Source organism: Saccoglossus kowalevskii, chromosome 21 (genome assembly GCF_978046115.1).
Source record: "Saccoglossus kowalevskii chromosome 21, keSacKowa6.1, whole genome shotgun sequence".
Classification (NCBI taxonomy): domain Eukaryota; kingdom Metazoa; phylum Hemichordata; class Enteropneusta; family Harrimaniidae; genus Saccoglossus; species Saccoglossus kowalevskii.
Genome location: NC_140661.1, coordinates 28,767,680 through 28,788,107, shown reverse-complemented (window position 1 = coordinate 28,788,107; position 20,428 = coordinate 28,767,680). Strand labels below are relative to the sequence as shown.

Here is a 20,428-nt window from a genome sequence, read left to right as displayed (position 1 = left end):
CCAAAAATGTCAGCTTCTATTATTTGAACACAATCCTATTACCAAGGTCCCGCTAACTCTGGATGGAATGTTTCTTATCAGTCATATGTAGTTTAAATTAAGTTAAAAGTTTCCTCCACAGAATTGTGCATTGGCAAACATGCCGTCACAACTGCGGTACTCCACTGACGGAATGACTTTCGTCTACAGCGGTTGTTGATGAGCTGCACGCTACAACTTCGCTTGTGATGTTGCTTGTGGATTAAATGAATCTTGATTTCCGGTAAAAATGTCACTCATTTGGCGTTGGTAATCTTTATTTGGAACTGGGTAACGCCGCAACGTCGCCAGCAGAAACCTCCTGGTACTTTGATGTTGATGGTCTATGATAAAGCTCAGTCAACATACATCAAGTTCTCTCAATCGTAGTACTAGTATTCCATGTGGTGTACAGCTAATATGCCAAAAATGTTGCTGAACGATAACTTACCAGTAGCCAAAATGAAAGGCATGATCATTTGAACACTGCTATTACAAGACTGGTAGGAGGTAATAAATTCGGGGAGAAAGTATTCAAAAAACAGATTTTGGCTGTTGTGATGGTAGTGGTGGGTCAGGATTGTTTATCCAATTAGTGATGGTACGACCTACCTGTCAAGTATGAACAAAATCAGCCAAGCCAAAACAAATCACAGAAGAGTTAGTTAAAAAGCCATACCTGGTGAAATGTTACTCTAAATTTGGGGTCAACTTTCTCATTGATGAAAAAAAATGTCAAAAATTCAAATAGTAACTTTGTGCCCACACTCAAGCCGAGTACAATTAGCTATGTCTGAGGTGTTGTATCCTAAATATGTAGTACATTTAGCTCGAAGCTATCCAAAAATCATTTTTTTACTGTTGCTATGGCAACGGTGGGCCAAAATTTTTTTGCAGATTTTTCCTAATAACTAGGGTGAAGGTGTGACCTACCTGCCATGTTTCAGTGAAATTGGCCAAGCCAAACAATCACAGAGCTAATGCGTGAAAACACTGGAAATCACACGCACAAATTATTTGAGGGGCAATCTTAGTGGAGCGGATCGCCAATACCATGTTCATAAGCATATTGACCGTGAAAATACCGAAAACATTATTGCATGGGTGATATGAAAATTAGTTTTAGTCAAAATAAGTGACTGCCTAGAAGTACCATTACTGTTGTTCAAATTTCATTTCTCTCGGCAAGTATATTCATGTACTCCAAGGGTAAAATATCACACTTCTAAATATTGTTTATTCCTGCTATGTTTCGAAAACGCTACCCTTGAAAAGACTACTTTGTTTACATATGGGGTGTGGAAATACCGATTTCATAGAAGAATCAAAATAAACTGCAGTACATATGAAATCATGAGGTATACTTCATTTTTACTGAAAAAAAAATTTCCCCTGAAATAAATTCCAGTGAAAATGCCATTTGTCTCATACTCTATTGAGACACAGCACAGGGAAAATCGGATTCACATGTTATGCTTGAAAACGTTTCAGCGAAAATAAATTAAGTGAAATTCTATGTGACTTCATAAATTATATGACACCCGACCCTACCACTCCATACACAATGTAAAATATACCTCCAAAAACATCCTTTCACTCACGCTTACTACCGTGTTTCACTAGTGCATTCTATTTGGCCCTATTTGACTTCAGAAGAAATTGAAATAAACAAATTATATGAAAACGAACTTAATTATAATTTCAGCCTCTAGTTCAGCACTGATTAAATAAACTACCTCGTCTTTATTCTTCAGCTCCCGAGAGCGAGGTTATTTGTAGTTATGTTGGCGATCGCCGCTGTGTCTGCGGAAGTACTATGGGAGATTGCATGATGGGAGTGAAAGGTCTTTTTATCAATAAAATAATTTTAGAAAAGTGAAATAAAGGTTGGTTTAAAATATTAAATTTCATGGAATCTGGATGAAATAAAAAAAAAATAACTGGTATGAAAATGAGGTAAATGTAGCCAGAATGCAAGGTCAGATTCCGGGGGTCAAAATACGTCACGATGCAACAATCATTGCGGCTGCAAAGTGTTAACAACTATGAATTCAGTAAAAGACTTGATTTGCAGTTTGCGTGAATGGCCGGGAAAAAAATCATGCAAATTCAGTGCTTCAGTAACAGTATTTGCTGCTTTTTTGTGCAATGAAAATTAATACACGAAATGCTGCCAAAAGACATTTTCTTCTAGTAAACAAAACAACCCTGAGATGTTTATCTTGAGAAAATTGAGAAGACAGTCGTTCTTGTGAAACAATGGACTTACTTCTCCAGGGTATCAAGGGTATTTATGATTATTTGAAGTGGGAAACTGATGCTTTATGGAAGAGCAAAGTTAATTAACCCCGCACATTAGTGATTGGCCTAGGCTAGTTGAAGACGTTTATAGAGGGGTGACCCGCTAGAAGTATTCACCGTGAGTCCGTAATTTGTATTCGGGTTTATATTACAACACATGTTACTGTCTTGTTTGTATTTGCATAATATGAAAGAGTGGTTTATTGTCAAAATATATACGGGTGCGTGTATGCCTATTGAAACTATACAAAAGTCGCTCTATGCACACCCGTTTCATGTGTTAAAAGAACATCGCGATTTTCTCATGGAATTGTTAAATCTTGGTATCATTCCCAACTGTCACCAAACTACGTTTTGACGACTCGTGTGCAATTGCAAGAGTATATTTCAGGTTTACTCGAATTGAATCTCAGCACTGTGCCTTTTATAAATGTTATGGTTCTGTTGCAGCAAATCTCCGAAATATTGGGGCAGCAAATTTGCAAACTCGCTAGCAAATTAGCTAACTGCTTGGGTTTTGTCTAAACAGTTGGCTTTCGAATCTCAGTCAACCCAAGCAGTTAGAGATGCTGAAATGTTCGAGTTACGGACATCGAGTTACGAAATATTGAGTTACAGAAATGACCACACCCATATTTTTAAAACCACGCCCACTTTTGTGAAACCACGCCCAAATTGTAACTCGATGTTCAATCAACAGTTAACAGAACTTCGAGTTACAGGCAACATATATTTTTATTTTTGTTAAACGTTATAATTTGGGCGTGGTTTCAACAATATGGGCGTAGTCATTTCTGTAACTCGATGTCCGTAACTCGAACAATTCAGCATCTCAAGCAGCTAGCCAATTCGCTAGCGAGTTTGCAAATAGGCTATTCCAATACTTCTTTCGTTGCGTAAAACTAGCTTTCGCCAACGTTCCAGTGCTGTAGGTTCATTTTCCAGTCACAAAAGAGGTATTTGTGATCGCTAGATTGGTCGATAGATGTTTTATCTGGTTACAATCATGAAAACTGCAGAACGGTTCTCCGCCATAAATTTGTAGGCGGGTGTCGAATCCTCGGTCTATGCGACTTCTCAGGACTGTAGGGGCCGAATGATCAACGGAAGGAGGCCAACCAACATGACTGTACTCAGGGCTAGTTTCATGAGTTAATAGGCCACTCCTTTGCTTCAATTCCAACTATATCTCTGGAAATATCACTTGCCGTTTATCATCAATATTTCGATATCCCTCAATGTCTCGATTGCGTGTCTGGTAATTCTAACTAACTACTATTTCGCAAAATTTTACCAGCCTTGCTTCCACCAGTCATTTAAGTCAACTCCCATATTGTCCTTCACAGTGAAGGGTAATTACTCTGAACATGAAGCTATAACCACATACCGCCTAGGTGCTGTAATTAAACCCTTGTATAAGCACCGGTTAGACAGGCTTGAACTATGCATGTGAAGCCAGCCGAGAGGTATATTCAATCCTATAGATTTCTCATTGTTTGGTAACTATTTGCTGCAAATGCAACAAAAATCAATATACAAATATTACCCACACAGCATTCTACAGGTTACTTGTTTTCTAAAGAAGCTGGTATTCTTGATGACTGGGTAGAACATGAAGTGAAGGGCGCCGCTATGCGTTCTTATTACAACATGCTCAATAACGCAATGACATAAATAGCACCTAGGAAAAAGAAAAGATACGTAAAAGTTTATTGCCAAGACCCGTAGCTGAAAACCAACAATACATGAGACATCTTACTGTTATTTTTATAAACATACCTACATTCTCGAAACCGCCGATTGCACTGTCTACAACACTTTAGAGTGCGTCCTGGTCTATATTATGTATTACGTTTTAATCAAACAATGACGAAATTGTATTTCCTTCTTCAAACAAAAGCGTCGGTGTCTCTTACCCAAATTCACGTTCGTGATGAATACTTTGTGATAGCATTGACTATGCAACCACATCCAATATTCAACTTGTACTAGACCACGAAGGAGCGTTCAATAAATCCACCATATACCTACCTCAGGTAATCACTGAAAGCCATCTACTTTACTCTCATTGGTTTAGTTACAACCATGCACAGTCTCCAATCTCGATAAAGAGCGCCCTCTCTGTGCTATGGACGGGCATTAGTCAATGATGCTTTCTCTCAACTTTATGTTCTGTGTAATGACCTCCTCTACAAAACACGAAAATAAAAGTAACACCAAAAGGCAGTGACAAATGGAAAAGCAATGGACGCAGTATGCAGTTAACCGCCCTCATAGTGTACGAATGTGCATCCACTCCAAAATAAAGATCTAGTCATGAGTGTAATTTGCGTTTACACTTAGGGACACGCGCACTTATTCATCACTAAATATATTATATTATTCAAAATTCTTAGTGTCCCTATGTTATGACATGCGCACTTCTCGGTGTCTTGATGTTATGACATGCGCAAAGCATATTTGGACACCTAGTGGTCGAGTGGAAGACGCACCGTGACGTCTAGCTAGACATTTGGCGCCATTCGCTAATTTTTGTGAACATGTGCCTTGGCCATAAAACCTATTCACCGTACGATTTTGATGATTTTCAATCCAATCACGAAAACATTTACTTTTACCGTTCCAAATGTTAAATAATCAACAAAATGCGACGTTTTAGATTGAAATGGCATCACATCCACTTATAGATAAATTAAACCGAAGACAGAATACAGCTGAGTTTCCATTACATTCATATAAACTAACACATGGACTCTTATTCTTTTCCGTATTTTTCCAGGATTAAGGTTATATCCAAGAAACGGGTAAAAAAACATTTTGTTTTTTAAGAAAAGTAATATTCAAGCAATGAATCAGTAAAATTTAATCACTTTTTAGCAATTTTCCGAGGAAATACCTTGAGTTCACGTAATGATATGTGCTGATGGTAAATAGCACGTAGCAACGCGTTGCGCAAAAAAGTTTTTCTTCTTCTATTTTTTCTTGCTTGGAGGTTCTCACCAGGTGTTTCACGTTGTTATACTAGTTTACTGAGATACACGGCAGTTACCCAAATGCTTGTTTTGTTCTTATACTTGATAGTAAAACCTGAACGTACAGGGTGAGATAATTTTAAAGTTATTAAAACAATTGACAGTGACCAATTTATGATAAGAGTAACCCAATTTTCCCTAGCACAAAATGGCGCTTTACAAAATACATACAAGTTTCTATGCATAAAACGAAAGATTTTAATGACTTATGCGCGAGATATATGTGTCTCATATAAACAACAATGGCAACTTTGATTGTTGCGCAGATCAACGAGTGCAAACTGAGACGTTACGATGCTTTAATTAGGTATTTTTTAGGTGATTGGAAGGTATTGAGAGAGTAACTGGCGGTAATTATATCAGGGGGGAAATTCTTCTCCTCGGGGTTCTCCGCACTTGTCAGGGGGGAATCTCGTCTCGTCTCTATATCTCGTCCCCTTGAGGTATGGGATCGGGAAAGTCACTTTAACTTTACAGTCAAATAAGACACGCACAACGAAATACGTTTCAGCTCTCGTCTTAGTCGGTCAATCGAGCACTCTATAAGACACGGCGCCCTGGGGAAAAAATCCCCAAGACTATCGCAAGGCTGACCCAAGACTCTCTTAGACTGCGTCAACACTCGCCCCAAAGCTCTCCAGGACTGCCTCTGTTCTGGAGTACTTGCCAAGACCAACTCAAACTCTCTTTATTCATTTTCAAAACTCTAACCAATTACAATACAGTAAAAAGACTCTAGGGCGTAACCTTCAGTCATAAAGCCAATCACACTAAGTACTGAATACGTCATATCTTTTGATTAATCGTTCACTACATTAATAACTACGGGTACCAACTGTCAGAATTAATAGTCTAAATAGCGGCGGTTATCTCGTAATTAGTTCCAAATCACTGAGCCAAGTTCCGTCCAAAACTTCAAATAGGCCTAAACGATGACAGACATAACACAGCAATTCGCTAATAATCAGCTAATTAAGTCGATTAACAGATACGCAAAAACTAATTCATGACAATTAATGCAAGTCGCGTTCAGGTCAAACCTCATACTTGTGATTTCCATTAGAAGAGCGAATTTGACTGTTGGAAAATCAATGTTTAACAACAAATATGTCGCACATGCGCAGCGCGACGACCACCGCCCTTTAACCAATATAATACATATCTTGTTGTTGTAGCAAATGCAAGATTCAAAAGAACAGAACATACTCGTTTCAAACAATTTTCCCTAGACACGGACACCACTGAATAAAAAGAGTGATTAGGCACTTGAAAAACAAAAACAAATTTAAACGCAGTTTGACCACAAATTAGTTTTATACTTTTCTCGGCAAGATGTTGCAGAGTGCAACCTGAATGATAGAATAGATGACGTAATACCATTCACCATCACGTGACCCCAAATCTTTATCTAGTCGCTATTTTCCAAACCATGTTTATTGACATGCGTTGAATTACTTGTGGCTCACTTGTAAATACAACTGTTTTAAAACAAAGAATACATGCAATTTACGTAAGGTAGCAACAGGGTAAAACAATTTAGTAATTGATCTGTACGTTAATCCGTCAATAGTCAAATCAAGTTATCTACATATTTATGATTCTGGTTTAATTAATTAATGTGCCAAAGGGTAAATGTAAACATGGTAAAAGTTGTTTATTTCGGAATATCGGGAAATATCGTAAACTTAGTTTTGTAAACTTAGGGAATGACCATTTATTATTACTGAAAGGGAGGGGGTAAAACAGAGGGGTGTCAGCATATTTTCTAAAGCCGAAAAGGGGAGGGGGCAGTGACTTTTTATCAAGGCTGAAGGGGGCGAATATTTTTCACTTAAAGATTTAGACACAATTTATTTTACTTTACACCTTTTTTATTGAACAATATAAATGCATGAAAATATATGTAAAAGGGGTGGGGTTACAAATTTTTCATTTTTTTCTAAAGAGGGCACCCTCTTTTACAAAATGAATAAGGGCCCCCATTGATTTCTTTGAAAAAAGCACCGATAATTGCCTGACCCCCCTTAGGAATAATAAATGGTCATTCCCTTAAGGCTTTCCGATTGTATTTTATATGCATCAAGTGAAGCTTGACTGTCTTATTACCAATAGCCACAGATAACATTATTCTAGTTTGTAAAAGAATTAGTACGACACTAACTAGTTCATATATGCACTTAGAAATTGACAACTCATTGCACCGACATTGGAATCAACATCCGACGACCCTAGGGCTGAACTAAGGCAATGAGACGAAAATGCATTGGGACGAATATGTTGGGACGAATTGACCGTTTGAAGTGTGATGTCATATAGGTCATAGCCTCAGTCTACCATGAATTACAGTAAAGTAGACTCGTATTCCAAACACAGACACGTCCAACATAATGCTGCTTTGCAAACCCTATCTTTACTGGATGGTCACTGGAGAGACGGGGATGTCGTTTTGGATGTTGGTTGTGGAACTGGAGACGAAACTAAAATGATCGCTGAAATGGACAATGTCAGTAGTGTGATAGGTAATGCTTACGTGGCACCTTGTGCTTGCTATACGCTTTTTCACTCGGCCATTTGAAACTATCTCACAAGGGCATGGTATTGAATACCCAACAACTGGATACACAGTGACTCTTTCTGGTTTTGTGGTAAATTCAGTAACACCATACGGCCTATACACCCATTGCTGTGACCTATATTTTATTCCATTGACACACTTCATAAGATTTATTGGTAAGATAACAAATAATGATGCTTTATTCCAACCGTTCAGAAAATTGACATTTGTAATTTGGTTACATTTGAAATAAAGTTAACGAAAATACAACAAGGTTTCGATAATAATAAAACATAACATGAGATAAAAACTGATAACTGATAAGGTTATAACAAGTTTGTATAAATTCTGTTACAAGATGTCAGGTAGTCTGATACTGCGACTATAATATTATGGTGTTTTGATTTGAATTGATGATAAAATTTTGATTGTAAATTTAATGTTTATTGGGTTAATTGTGCTGAATAGCATGTTTATCAAATGGTGTATTTCATCTTCTGTAATATGACAATGGGAGCAAATTCGATGGCTTCTACTCGTGTTTTTGATTGTGTGTACCTTCTTTTTTTATTGTCGGTTTATTACAATTTAATATAAATTTTGCAATTGGTTTAACTTGTATGTATTCCTCTTATTGAAAGTACTATATATACGTAATTTGGCATTTTCATTTTTGTTTTGAATATTCAAGTCTTTTTCGTAGTGTTTTGACTCCCTTAGTGCGAAGCACACAATGAGAGTCTTTGCCCTTGGTGCGTCTGTGTGTGTTTATCTGTGTATGTGTGTCTGTTTCACTGATATTTCTTGACCCAATTATCAGATTTTAATGATAATTGGTGCATAGATGCTCTGGGATTATGCTCAGACCTAATTAGGTTTTACTTGAAACCTGTGCATATTAATTAACTAATTTGCATATTATTTTGGCAATTTTAGGCATTTTCATTTGTTTCTCTTGTTCTATTAAACAGTTTTCAATGAAACTTGGTACATACCCGACACTCTAGGGTAATGCACAGACCTGATTAGTCTTAGGTTGAAATCCGTGCATACTAGTTACCTAATTTTTATATTAATTAGCCAGATTTAGGCATTGTCACTTGTTCCTAATGTATCATTAAACAGATTTCAATGTAACGTAGTATATAGATGTTCTGGAATAATATGTAGTATTGATTAGTTTTTGTTGAAACCCTGTGCCTATTAAATACTTAATTAGCATATTAATACGGCAATTTTAAGAATTTTCACTTGTTTCTCATGTACCATTCAACAGATTTTAATGAAACATGATACATAGATGCTCTTGGATATTTCGCAAACCCAATTAATTTTTGGTTGAAATTTGTGTATATAAATGACCTAATATAAATTAGCTAATATTTAACTTTTCCACCAATATCTCAAATATTCATCAGAATCAATGAAAATTGATATTACATATGTAAATTTTTAGGGATAAACCATATACATGTTACGTTTAGGGTTAAATTTTGTGCTCACTAATTTGCATAAATTAACCAATTTATAGGTGCTCCTCAGATATCTTGAGTATCACTGATCAAATTTAAATAAAACCAGGCACATAGATACTTTTAGATAATCCACAGATGTGATTACTTCAGAGTTGAAATCTATGCGTATAAATTACTTGTATTTCATTTCATTTTCTAATTGTTCTAATTTAATTTCTATTTCATTTATTCTATCTGGAGTTTTGTTTACCAATTAATTGAAAATGTTCAATTCATGAAGTGTAAGGAATTTCTTTGTTGTTTTCTGTCTTATTTTTATACAATTAATTTGTTTCCAGGATTCCTGTGCAGATTTTCATTTGCATGTTCTATACTTAATTATATTCTTTGTATATACCAGTCCTTATAGTCAAAGTTGCGTGATAGCAATTATTTAGCTGATAATCCACGATGAAAGCCAAACCATGTGACCAAACAGAGATCATGTGTATGCATGATACAAACCAAATGTCAGATTAATATAGTTAGTGTTTCTAAATATTTTAGAAACATTTTATGCTATTTTTTGTTACATTAGTTATGGCGCATTGCAATTTGTGTCAGTAATATTAGCAGTACATATGTAACAAATTCCGCAATGATATGTTCACTTCTATAAAATATTTACAGTTGACAGGCTTTTGAACCATCATGTATCAGATATGTTAATGGTTACTATGGAAACAAACTTTTCACAACAAGGTATATTAATTTCCAGTAATATTAAAAGAATATTAACAATAGATCACTAGTTATTAGATATATTGATGAGGTCACTTTACCTGCAAATAGTTTACCTAAATACCTTCCTACATGTGGATATTAATACAGATTGTGTTATGCTTCATAAATGTCTCCATTGTAAAAAGAATGATGACCTTGTCTTGATTGGTAAAAAACATATAAATTGTATTCAATATGCAGATGACTTAGTATTGGTCTCTAAATCTCCCAAAGGTCTTCAAAATTGTTTGAACATACTAACAAAATATTGTGAAAAAATGGAGCCTTGTAGTTAACATAAAGAAAACAAAATTGATGATTTTTGATTTCGGCAACAGAATTCTTAAATGTAACAATTTCTCAATAAATAACCAAAATATTCCGTTATTTAGAAACTATATTTACACCAAATAAAAAATTCAAATCAAATTTATTAATGTTAAAAAACAAAGCAATGAAAGCTTTATTCTCTATACGACAAACCATATTAAATCACAAAATGGTGTCCCCTTCACTGTGTTTAAACCTATGTGACTAACTAATTTCATCAATTTTAATGTACGGGACAGAAATCTGGGCTTGTGATTTAGTAATGAGAATAACCTAGAACAAACTTGTGGTCAATTTCATCGTTTCATACTTGGTGTAAGTAAAACTACATCAGTAATCAATATTAAAGGGGAACGCCAATAAGAATAAAGGCATCAACATTGGCAACTAATTATTGGTTTAGTCTAAATACCTTTCCTGATAACCATTAACTTAAATGTGCTCTCAATGAAGAGTAATTATAGCTGTATATAACATATAGAAAATATTATAATGGGCCACAATGATTTTGAAAAAAAAATCAAACCATAATGTGAATAACGTTGATCAAGTATGCAATATTGTTACAATAAAACTGACAAAAGAATATGGGGAATTTTGGAACGAAAACTTAAATTTCCCTAACAGAAAAATGGTAAAGATGGCAATAAAATGAGAACATATAAATTGTTTAAATCACATTTGAAAATAGAAACACGCTTAACTAAAATTACAAACTTCAGCCTTCGGGGAATCGTGAGTCAATTTCGGCTTAGTGATCACAATTTAGAAATTGAAAGAGGCAGGCGACAAAAACCAAAGATGTAGAAAAATGTCATACAATTTAAGTGAGGAAAAACAGCATTTTATTCAAAACTGTGAATTTTTCGACAAAGAAAGAGGAGAGCTAATTATAAATAAAACAAACAATTAAAATACTGACTTTATACCCCTCGCAAAGTTTTTAAATAAAGCAAAACAAAAATCAAGTATATGAAAGCTATAACCTCTACAGTGGGAGAATCCTGTAATTAACATTCAATTTTTTCCCATTAATTTTTAACATCTCTTAATTATAATTTTTGTCTTATCATAGTTTAGTTTATTTAGCTGCTGTATTTTTTATGATTTGTATTTTAATTTATTTTATTTACCATAATGCGCCCTCTGATGGCATAGTAGTGTACACAAGTTATTATTATCATTATATTATACAAGAACATGTATTTCACACAAAGCTAATATATTCAATCAAAATTATTTTATAAATGGAACTCAAGAAATATGACAACAATGCAATAGTAGTTTAATTTACTTTTAATATGGTGAATAAATAAATATGCAATATATCACAAATGCTACAATATTAAATTCACATCTCAAAAACCATCGGAAGTGCGATAAATTGTCCATTTCCGGTCAATCAGAAAATCATAACGATAACAATAAGGATCCAAGTGCATATAGACTTGGACCCCTTAATAAGGACTCCAAGCCCCTATAGTGATAAACTCCTAATATAATTCCCCTTTGTTCTCGTCGCAAATTACGAATAACATTGCCTTTAATTTTTCCAGATGTTGACGTATTAACGCAAATGATTGAGTATGCCAAAAAGCATAACAAGATAACTGGAAAAATGGAGTATTTACATGCTGATGTGTGTACATTAGTGGAAGACCATCCACAGTTATGTAATCGTTTCACAAAGGTAGTTTCGTTCTTCTGTTTTCATCGGTTTGAGAATCAAAAAGACGCACTCAAGAATGTTTACGCGTGTTTATCTGATGGCGGTGAATGTGCTATTCATGTCGTCTACAAGAGTGCAGCAAAAGATACTAATAAACAGATGAATCGCCATGAAAAATGGAAACACCAACTGCAGGTATGACATTTTATTTAACAGTCAAAGACAGATAAACCGGTAAATGATGAACAAGATTCATATATTGTATTCCATCATTTTACTACTATGTGTATATTTAATGTTGCTGTTGTATCTCATTTCTTTTCGTCATGTGTAAATTACAGAACTATTGGTTTGTATAGTACAACTTTTCACACAAAAAACGTATTACATAAGTGTCATATAGATTATTTAAATGACAGTTGAAAGATTCTCCAGTCATGATAACACTAAGTTTGTTGTCGTGTCACCAGAATACAAACTGTATACTTTATTTTGTAATATTTATCAAGGGTTTCAATGACGGCCTTTATATGTTTCCGGGAAGCCCTGAAGAATTTGCTGAAAGTGTAAGGGAATGTGGCTTTACTGAGGTCAAGTGTTATTCTGGTGACATGACTATCATTTATTCGGCAGAACAGATGAAAGGTAACAGTATGAATACATTATCATATTTTGACAATATTTCTAATACAACTAGAGAGTTTTTATTAATTAGATCGTATGATGTTCATGCTGCTTAATAATTTGTCAATATTAGAACGTCATTGATGGCTGATTACATAGGTAACAATCATTGAGAATGCACAGTCCATGTTCTGTATTAAGTTCATAACTAGTGACGATTCACAATTATAAGGATTATTTGTGGCTATATCGATGTATTCTGCTGTTGCAGAAACTATTCACTGGGTGGAAAATGTAATAGGTAACCACATGCCAGCATGTACTCAAACGAATAATATGAGCTTAATCAGAGAAACATATGTTAAAATGACAAGTTTTGTGAAACACTATATGTTCAGCAATAGAATTAAAACTTTAAATGAAGATGCATAAGCTGTAATAGACATTTTTAGTGATTTTGTTTCCCATTGCAATAATATAGTGCATTCAACAAACCTGAACTGCAATGTATACAGCGCCCCCACACCAAGATTGTATAAAACATCTATGTCTTTAATGTGAAGTCGCGTGGACATTTTAATCCTGAAATGACATTCTGATAAAAAAATCATAGTTGTATACATAATGCCAGTAAACTGTGCAAGCACAAACAATCATAGATTAAAATTCCAATGTCCGAGACAGATTTTAGGCAGCTAAATATCAAACTTTCTATGGACAGGTTAATTCTTTGAAACTCGTATTAGTATTAGTCATGAATCATCACAGACATGAATAAAAACAAAATGGCTGCCAGTCGGCCATTTTTGTTCGAACCCCAAAAACAAATTGACGTGCACCTGTAACCTAATATGCATGATTAAGTGGTTTACCTGGTCAGGTTGTCGACTCATGTAGTCAGCAGGGTTCCATACGTGATGACGTGAACATACGTGATGATACGTGATGTGAAAATGTCCACAAGCCCATATAACTGCAAGGAATTCTCGCTCTGTCTAGCTGTACTTCGTCCCTGTATCAGTCAGTGCACGACTTGCATATCAAACGATATTACAAGTATCTCTGTTCTCACTTGCTTGTGTTAAGACTGCGCCAAGGTCTGTAGGAATTGCATCTACTCCAACAACTCTGTTTTCAGCCTTGGAGCAAAGTACTTTATCACTCTGTGACTTGCCATCAGGCTCTTTATCTTCTCGAATGATCCTTGTTGCTCAGGTCCCCCGTCCCACTTTGCATCTTTGTGAGTTAGATTCTGTAATGGTGTTGCAATTGATGCAAAATCAGGCACAAACCAAACAATGTATTGAGCCATGCCTAGGAAACTATGTATAGCTGATGCATCTTCTGGTTCTCTGACATTGATTACTGCTGTTACTTTCTTATCATTCACCATGTTCCTGTTGTGTCTTACCATATATATCGGATAAAGTCATCCGAAAGGTTCCTAGCACCACATATACCTTGTATCATTTCTGAAATATTCCAGCAGCAGAGTTTATTCCGAAACTTAGTCTCTTGTATTTATATAAACCCATGTAAGTAGCAAACGTAGTTATATGCCCTGATTCTATGTCCAGCTCAAGCTGGTTTAGATTTATCTTGCTGAACACAATTGCATCATTAAAATCAACACTCAGGTCTTCTATTGTTGGTATGGGATGTCACTCTCTTTCTATAGCTTGATTGGCAGCTCTCGTGTCAACACATATTCCTGATTCCTGTCTTTTTAGGTACTATTACTATAGGAGATACCCACGGAGTGGCTCCATCTGCCTTCTCTATTATGTCTAACTGCTCTAGCTTATTTATCTCTGCTTCAACTTGCTCACGTACATGGAATGGCACTTGCCGATGCTGCTGTGCAAATGGTTTGACTGATGTGTTGATATGCAACGTTGCTTTTGTAACTGGCATTTTGCCAATACCTTCAAATCTGTCTGCAGTAAATTTCCTGCTGATCCTTTTACAACATGGAACTTAGTGCAAGTAGACTGTTCACTTTAACTTCACCAAGTATTGGAAATGGTTTCTTAGATGCATATACATACACATTCGTTGAACATTGTGTAATTTCTGCGTTGATGATCTAACAAATTTGTCCCTGCGCTGGAATCAAGTATACATTTGACTGTCAGTGACCATCAATGTCAATCAGGCTGTTGATTGGTGGATATGGAGGACACTATGATGTGATATTTGTAGTCATCACCTGATGAAGAAAATCTGTAGTTGGATCAGAATTGACATTTTGCAATATTTTGCCCTGACATATTTTAGCGAAATGTCCCGTTCTATCACATTTCTGATCTCTTGCTGGGCACTGACCTATATGCGGTTATTTTTCGCGTTTACTGTTAGGCTCCAGTCGTGCTGGATTTTACTGCTGTAATTTCTTGTGTTTATTTCATTGTCATTGGCTTTTTTCACAGACTGGACTTTTCTGTTAATGTCCCAATCTTATTGTCTACTGTCAAAGAACGACCAGAATCTAACAATGCCTCGAATGTTAAATCATCTCTCAGAGCTTTACGACGTAACCTAGTCGACACACATGATAATACTATCTGAGATTTTATTTCTTCATTGACTTCATGAAAACCACAATTACTTGCAAGTTCTTTCAATCGGGTAAAATACGATTCATCAGTCTTCTGAGAAGCATGCCTAAAAACATTGACCTCATAGGTTTTATTCATTTTTAGCAGGAAAAAAATTACTATGAGCATCTACAGCTGCCTTGTATATATTTTCACTGCCCTCTACGTCAGGTAGTGTTTCTAAAACATCAATGGCCTCAACTCCTGCAGAAAACAATAGGAGTGCTCGTTTTCTTGCAATGTTCTTGATCTCATATGAACCTTGTGACAATTGTTCTATTTATATTTTCTAGATTTTTTTATACCCCTACTTGGTCAGCTTAATGTGATACCACCAAACCAACACGAAGATTTCCTTCAAGACTGGCTGCACGAATTTGACAAGATTATTTCACATGACGGTTCAGATACCAGAATTTATAATATTTCATCACTATTTGTTTGGGCAAGAAAATAAAACGATTTCATTTACGTTCTCCTGTTAATATTTTTCATACTTGTTGGTTGTACTATTGTGTTCTTAATTAAATGTGATACAGGTATATCAAGAAAAATAAGTTCCATAATACCTTTCCACAAGACAATTTTTGCGTTTTCTCTGCTTTTTTGTGTCGCTGCATGTCGTTCGTGACCCCCGCTGTACTGTCTTGATGTGCATTTAAGACGCTAATCTGCACAGTAAATAGAAATCACAAGTATGAGGTTTAGACCTAGGCGCGACTTGCACTAATTACCGACGGTGACTACATCGATACCTAATCACCTAATAAATACCTAATTAAAGCTTGGTAACGTCTCAGTTTTTACTCGTTGATCTGCGCATCTTTGTTTATATATGAGACCCATATCTCTCGCTTTTATGATTCCGGATGACCTTCATGGACAATATAGATCATCCGAGATTGGGGCGACTGTGATACCATTATTTTCGAAAATGTCTCCAGAAAAGAAAGACAATTCGACTTTCATTTGTTTGAAAAATTCGCCATTTACTGATAGTTATACTACCCCTACGAGTAGATTAACGGGAAATAGCGGCTCCTTTTGGAGCCTCGGTCTGGTAAAAGTCCGAGGCGCTATTTCCCGCTAATCTACGAGGAGGGGTAGTATAACGAAGTTATACTGCGAATTTGACGAGTTTTGCACGGCTTATTTTAAATCCTGTGGTCATGGCGGATGTTTACAGCACTATTGTGTAAATCGCAATTCTAAACCAGGTGTAGTCAACCGCAATTATCAGCCGTGCTCATTGGCTATAACAGATGTGTTGAAAAGCTCTAGCCAATCGGCATTTACTCAGCAGAGTTTGTTTTGTTTAACAATAGAATCCACCAACAGTGGACTTTATTGTATTACCATAACCAACACTGATTGGACCACGTAGAATTGCATAAAAAACATTCGATCACGTGAATTTGGTGCTCATTTGTGAGAACAGTGCAGCACGTTGTTGGTGAACTCCGGAGATCCACCAGAATCATGTCCGCTCAAGAATTTGCTGCTCCGGAAATTGACTGGGATTTGGAAAACTGGTTGTCCCAAATTGATGTGGACGACGCCGAGGACTTTAAACTGAGCGATATTCAGAAAGAATTCCGTTTTTTGCCTCCAGTTGACAGCAAACAAGTCACCGAATACCAGCAGTCACGCATACCCAAGACAACTCACAGCGCTACAAAATGGGGCGTCAAAACATGGAATGAGTGGAAAGAGCAACGTAATGTTAAAGTTGAGTATGATAAATCTGATGAAGAAGTGTATCATTTGGTTCTGTCTCTGGATGAAAATTTAGTCCAGAAGGAATTTGATTTCTGGCTATATAAATTTGCCATTGAATGTCTGAGACAAGATGGCCAACAGTATCCGCCAGACTCATTAAGACAAATGTTCTGTGCCATTTACCGCTATCTGCGCGATGATTGTAACCGCCCTGACCTAAATTTTATGGACCAGGGCAACCACGACTTCTTAGCTTTCAGAAATACGCTGGATGGTGTCATGAAGACACTCTCTCACTCTGGTATTGGTATCCGAAAAAACAAGCCGAGCCATTTTCACTAAATGATGAAGAAAAGCTATGGGCACACGTGTTTGGTACAAATACCGCGTTAGGCACGAGTTATGCAACCTACTTTTACATGTTTAAAATATTTGGACTGCGTGCCGCTGATGAACATTCAACACTAACGGTAGACCAACTTACCATGCACAGCGACGATATGGGGGAGTACATGGTATTCCAGGGAAAACCATCGAAAACTGACCAGGGAGAATTCTACCGCAAACCAGGGCAAAAATTTAAGAGTATTAAACACTACGCGCAACCAGAAAACTCGCGCTGAGTTGTAAACTTGTTTCGGACATCTGTCATATATCCCAAACAGTGGGCCATTCTATAGAAGACCACTGAAGTCAAAGAATGGCGAAATAAAGTTCTCTGCACAAAAGCTTGGTGTTCATACATTGCAGGGATACAGTATGCAGATGAATGAACTCGCTGGGATAAAAGGTTATCATACTGGGCATTCAGGAAAGGTACATATTAGAATTTGCACTTTAGTAATGCAATGTTCGATTTCCCCTCTGACGAGAATTAGTCATAACTTTATGTCGAAAATAATCACTACTCGTTAACTCCATTTTTTCATGCAAACTGTTTGGTGGAATACCATTTAAATATTATATTCACTGGCACGATATGTCGGATTCATTTCACGCGATAAAGATTTAATGCAAACGGCTTTGGCGTGTTTTAAAAAAGCTGAACGATTGAACGTACTATAACAATATATTGATATTTTACATTGCTATGAGGTGGACTGTTACAAACTATTGTACTTTCATATTGATACATTGTATTTTATTTTAATTAAACAGGTTACACAGGCAACCACGCTGTTCCGGCAAAATTTCGACGAGCAGCTAATAGCAGAAAGAACGGGTCACTCCAGTCTAGCAATTAGAAGCGACGAGCAGACGAAAGCGGTGTCAGACGCATTGCAGCCACCCAAACCGAAAACTGCGAAAGAAGCGAAAACGCACGACATATCCACCACCCCAACAGATGAGGACAAATCTAATACCACTGTCATAACAGATTCTTCCCAAGTGTCCGTGAATTTTGTAAAAGGAAATATGAAACTTGAAATACGTCTTTAAAATGTATCGTATAATCGTCATTGCGTATTTAAATAATTAAGGGGTTAGCATACGTTTAATGTGTTTTTTTTTTCAATATTTTTTTTTATTTTAAATTATTGTTGGTTATGACAGTGTCTATGACTGTGCTTTTATTCTAAACAAAAACTCCATTTTAAAAGGCATATTTCGACGTTTTTTTCTATTTCAAAACATTGCCACGTGTGATTGTTTATAAACACCACCAACACAAGCACAACACTCGCATGAAAGTAATCCTAATTGACACTTGATGAAAGATCCGATTTGCATATCAATACTACAAAGTTTACGTAATTGCGGTACTCATTTCGCCCAGCCTTCTGCTTTTACACCCACAGCTTATTGCTTGATTTCCGACCGCGCAGTCTTGTCCGACCGGAAACCGACAGCATTTTAATCGCTTTTTTTGCTCGCTCGCTCATTGAAAACATTGACTGCTCGCCAAAACACTGATCACACATAAGTAGTCAAAATTGTGTTTTTTAAAATCTAATAGTTGCATGACACTCAATCGTCAAAGCAACTTAACTGAGATCTCTTGTTACGTGTTTTCGATGCTTGTTCTAAATGTAATATTTTATTTTAATGAGACAGTTACGTGAAAAGGGCATAGATAACTTCTTTCGACAGAACAGAGAAACGAGGAAAATGTTAATGATTTATTCCAAAAATAACGATACCAAAACCACATCGGTCCACAGGCGGTCGGTCTGGTATAATTTGTAAAATTAAGTCACGATCAGTGAATGAGCGCGATCTATACGTAGTGTAAAAGTGTTCCCACAAAAAATATTTTGACTAAAACGGCCACATGCTCTGAAAAAATAGAACAGAGCTTGACATAAATGAATAATTCAGAAAAAAAAACGTGTCAAATTTAGTTATAGCCATAAATATTTGGTGGCCAGACGACTCATGGATGAACAATTCGACAATCAGAATCCACGCGGAAGTCCTTCAGGGCTGAAAATCGTCGACCCTACTCTGGGTTATCTTATTTCACGACTAACAAAGAGAACTGATTCGCCGTGTACTCAGCTTAGTTTTTCTTCTTTTTGAACTGAGGTCAAATCATCCCCTCAGTTAGTCAAACTATACCGATGTTTTTCAGTGAATAATTTTGAAGCCTGTCACAGAACAAAAAGAACTATGTGAATCGAAGCCGGAGATTGGACGGTACGATGACCCTTCAATTAGCGTCAAATATGCTTTGTTACAACATCATTGATTTGCTGAAAGTCACCTGATCGGAGCACGACCTGGGTCACAGAACCATATTTGTCCGTATAATCAACAGGATTTTGCGAGAGAACCACACCCACATTTTCAACCATTTTCAGCACGGAAGTTGCCAATAAATGTCGAAAATCTCGTGCATTTCATGTATTCAGATAAAATAAATCTAGCGATTGCTAAAAATGGTTATTAATATATTCCCCGATGCTCTTGGAATTTTTATTTTTTTGATTTCAAGGTAAGAAATGGCTAGTTGAAGTTGTATCGACTTCAAGGCGGCTGTTTCACCGCGAACAACCAAGCTCTGTTGTAGTTTCGCGATGTGAAATGAAATATATATAATAATAATACTTCTTTAATTATTTGGGTTTTCAACCCACAAATTACGGGACACGATCCCCATGAATTACGGTAAATGTTTTGTCTCGACTGATTGTGATGAATGCCGGACGTCGGGACTGACGCCCGTCCTAAACGATTTGGGGCACGGTCGACAGACATTCCAAACAATGGAAATTATCAACGAAAGAGATTTTTCTAGATATACTGTCATGACAAACATGTAAAATTAACAAATACACAAAAAGGTGTAATATTAGTTTTTATTTTAGGCTTAGATTAAATATTTTCTTTCACTCAGCCCATGCATG

General features: G+C 36.2%; 1 protein-coding gene and 1 pseudogene across 1 annotated transcript; both read left to right on the top strand.

Moving 5' to 3' along the window:
- The first annotated feature begins 7,686 nt into the window (after nt 1-7,686).
- LOC102800802 (juvenile hormone acid O-methyltransferase-like) lies at nt 7,687-12,881 on the top strand. The gene is made up of 3 exons (XM_006813184.1): nt 7,687-7,870; nt 12,029-12,336; nt 12,651-12,881. Exons 1-3 carry the CDS (start codon nt 7,687-7,689, stop codon nt 12,879-12,881), a joined length of 723 nt encoding a protein of 240 aa, XP_006813247.1.
- A 3,960-nt stretch (nt 12,882-16,841) lies between these two features.
- Nucleotides 16,842-18,657, top strand: LOC146729842 (zinc finger MYM-type protein 2-like; annotated as a pseudogene).
- Nucleotides 18,658-20,428: the final 1,771 nt, after the last annotated feature.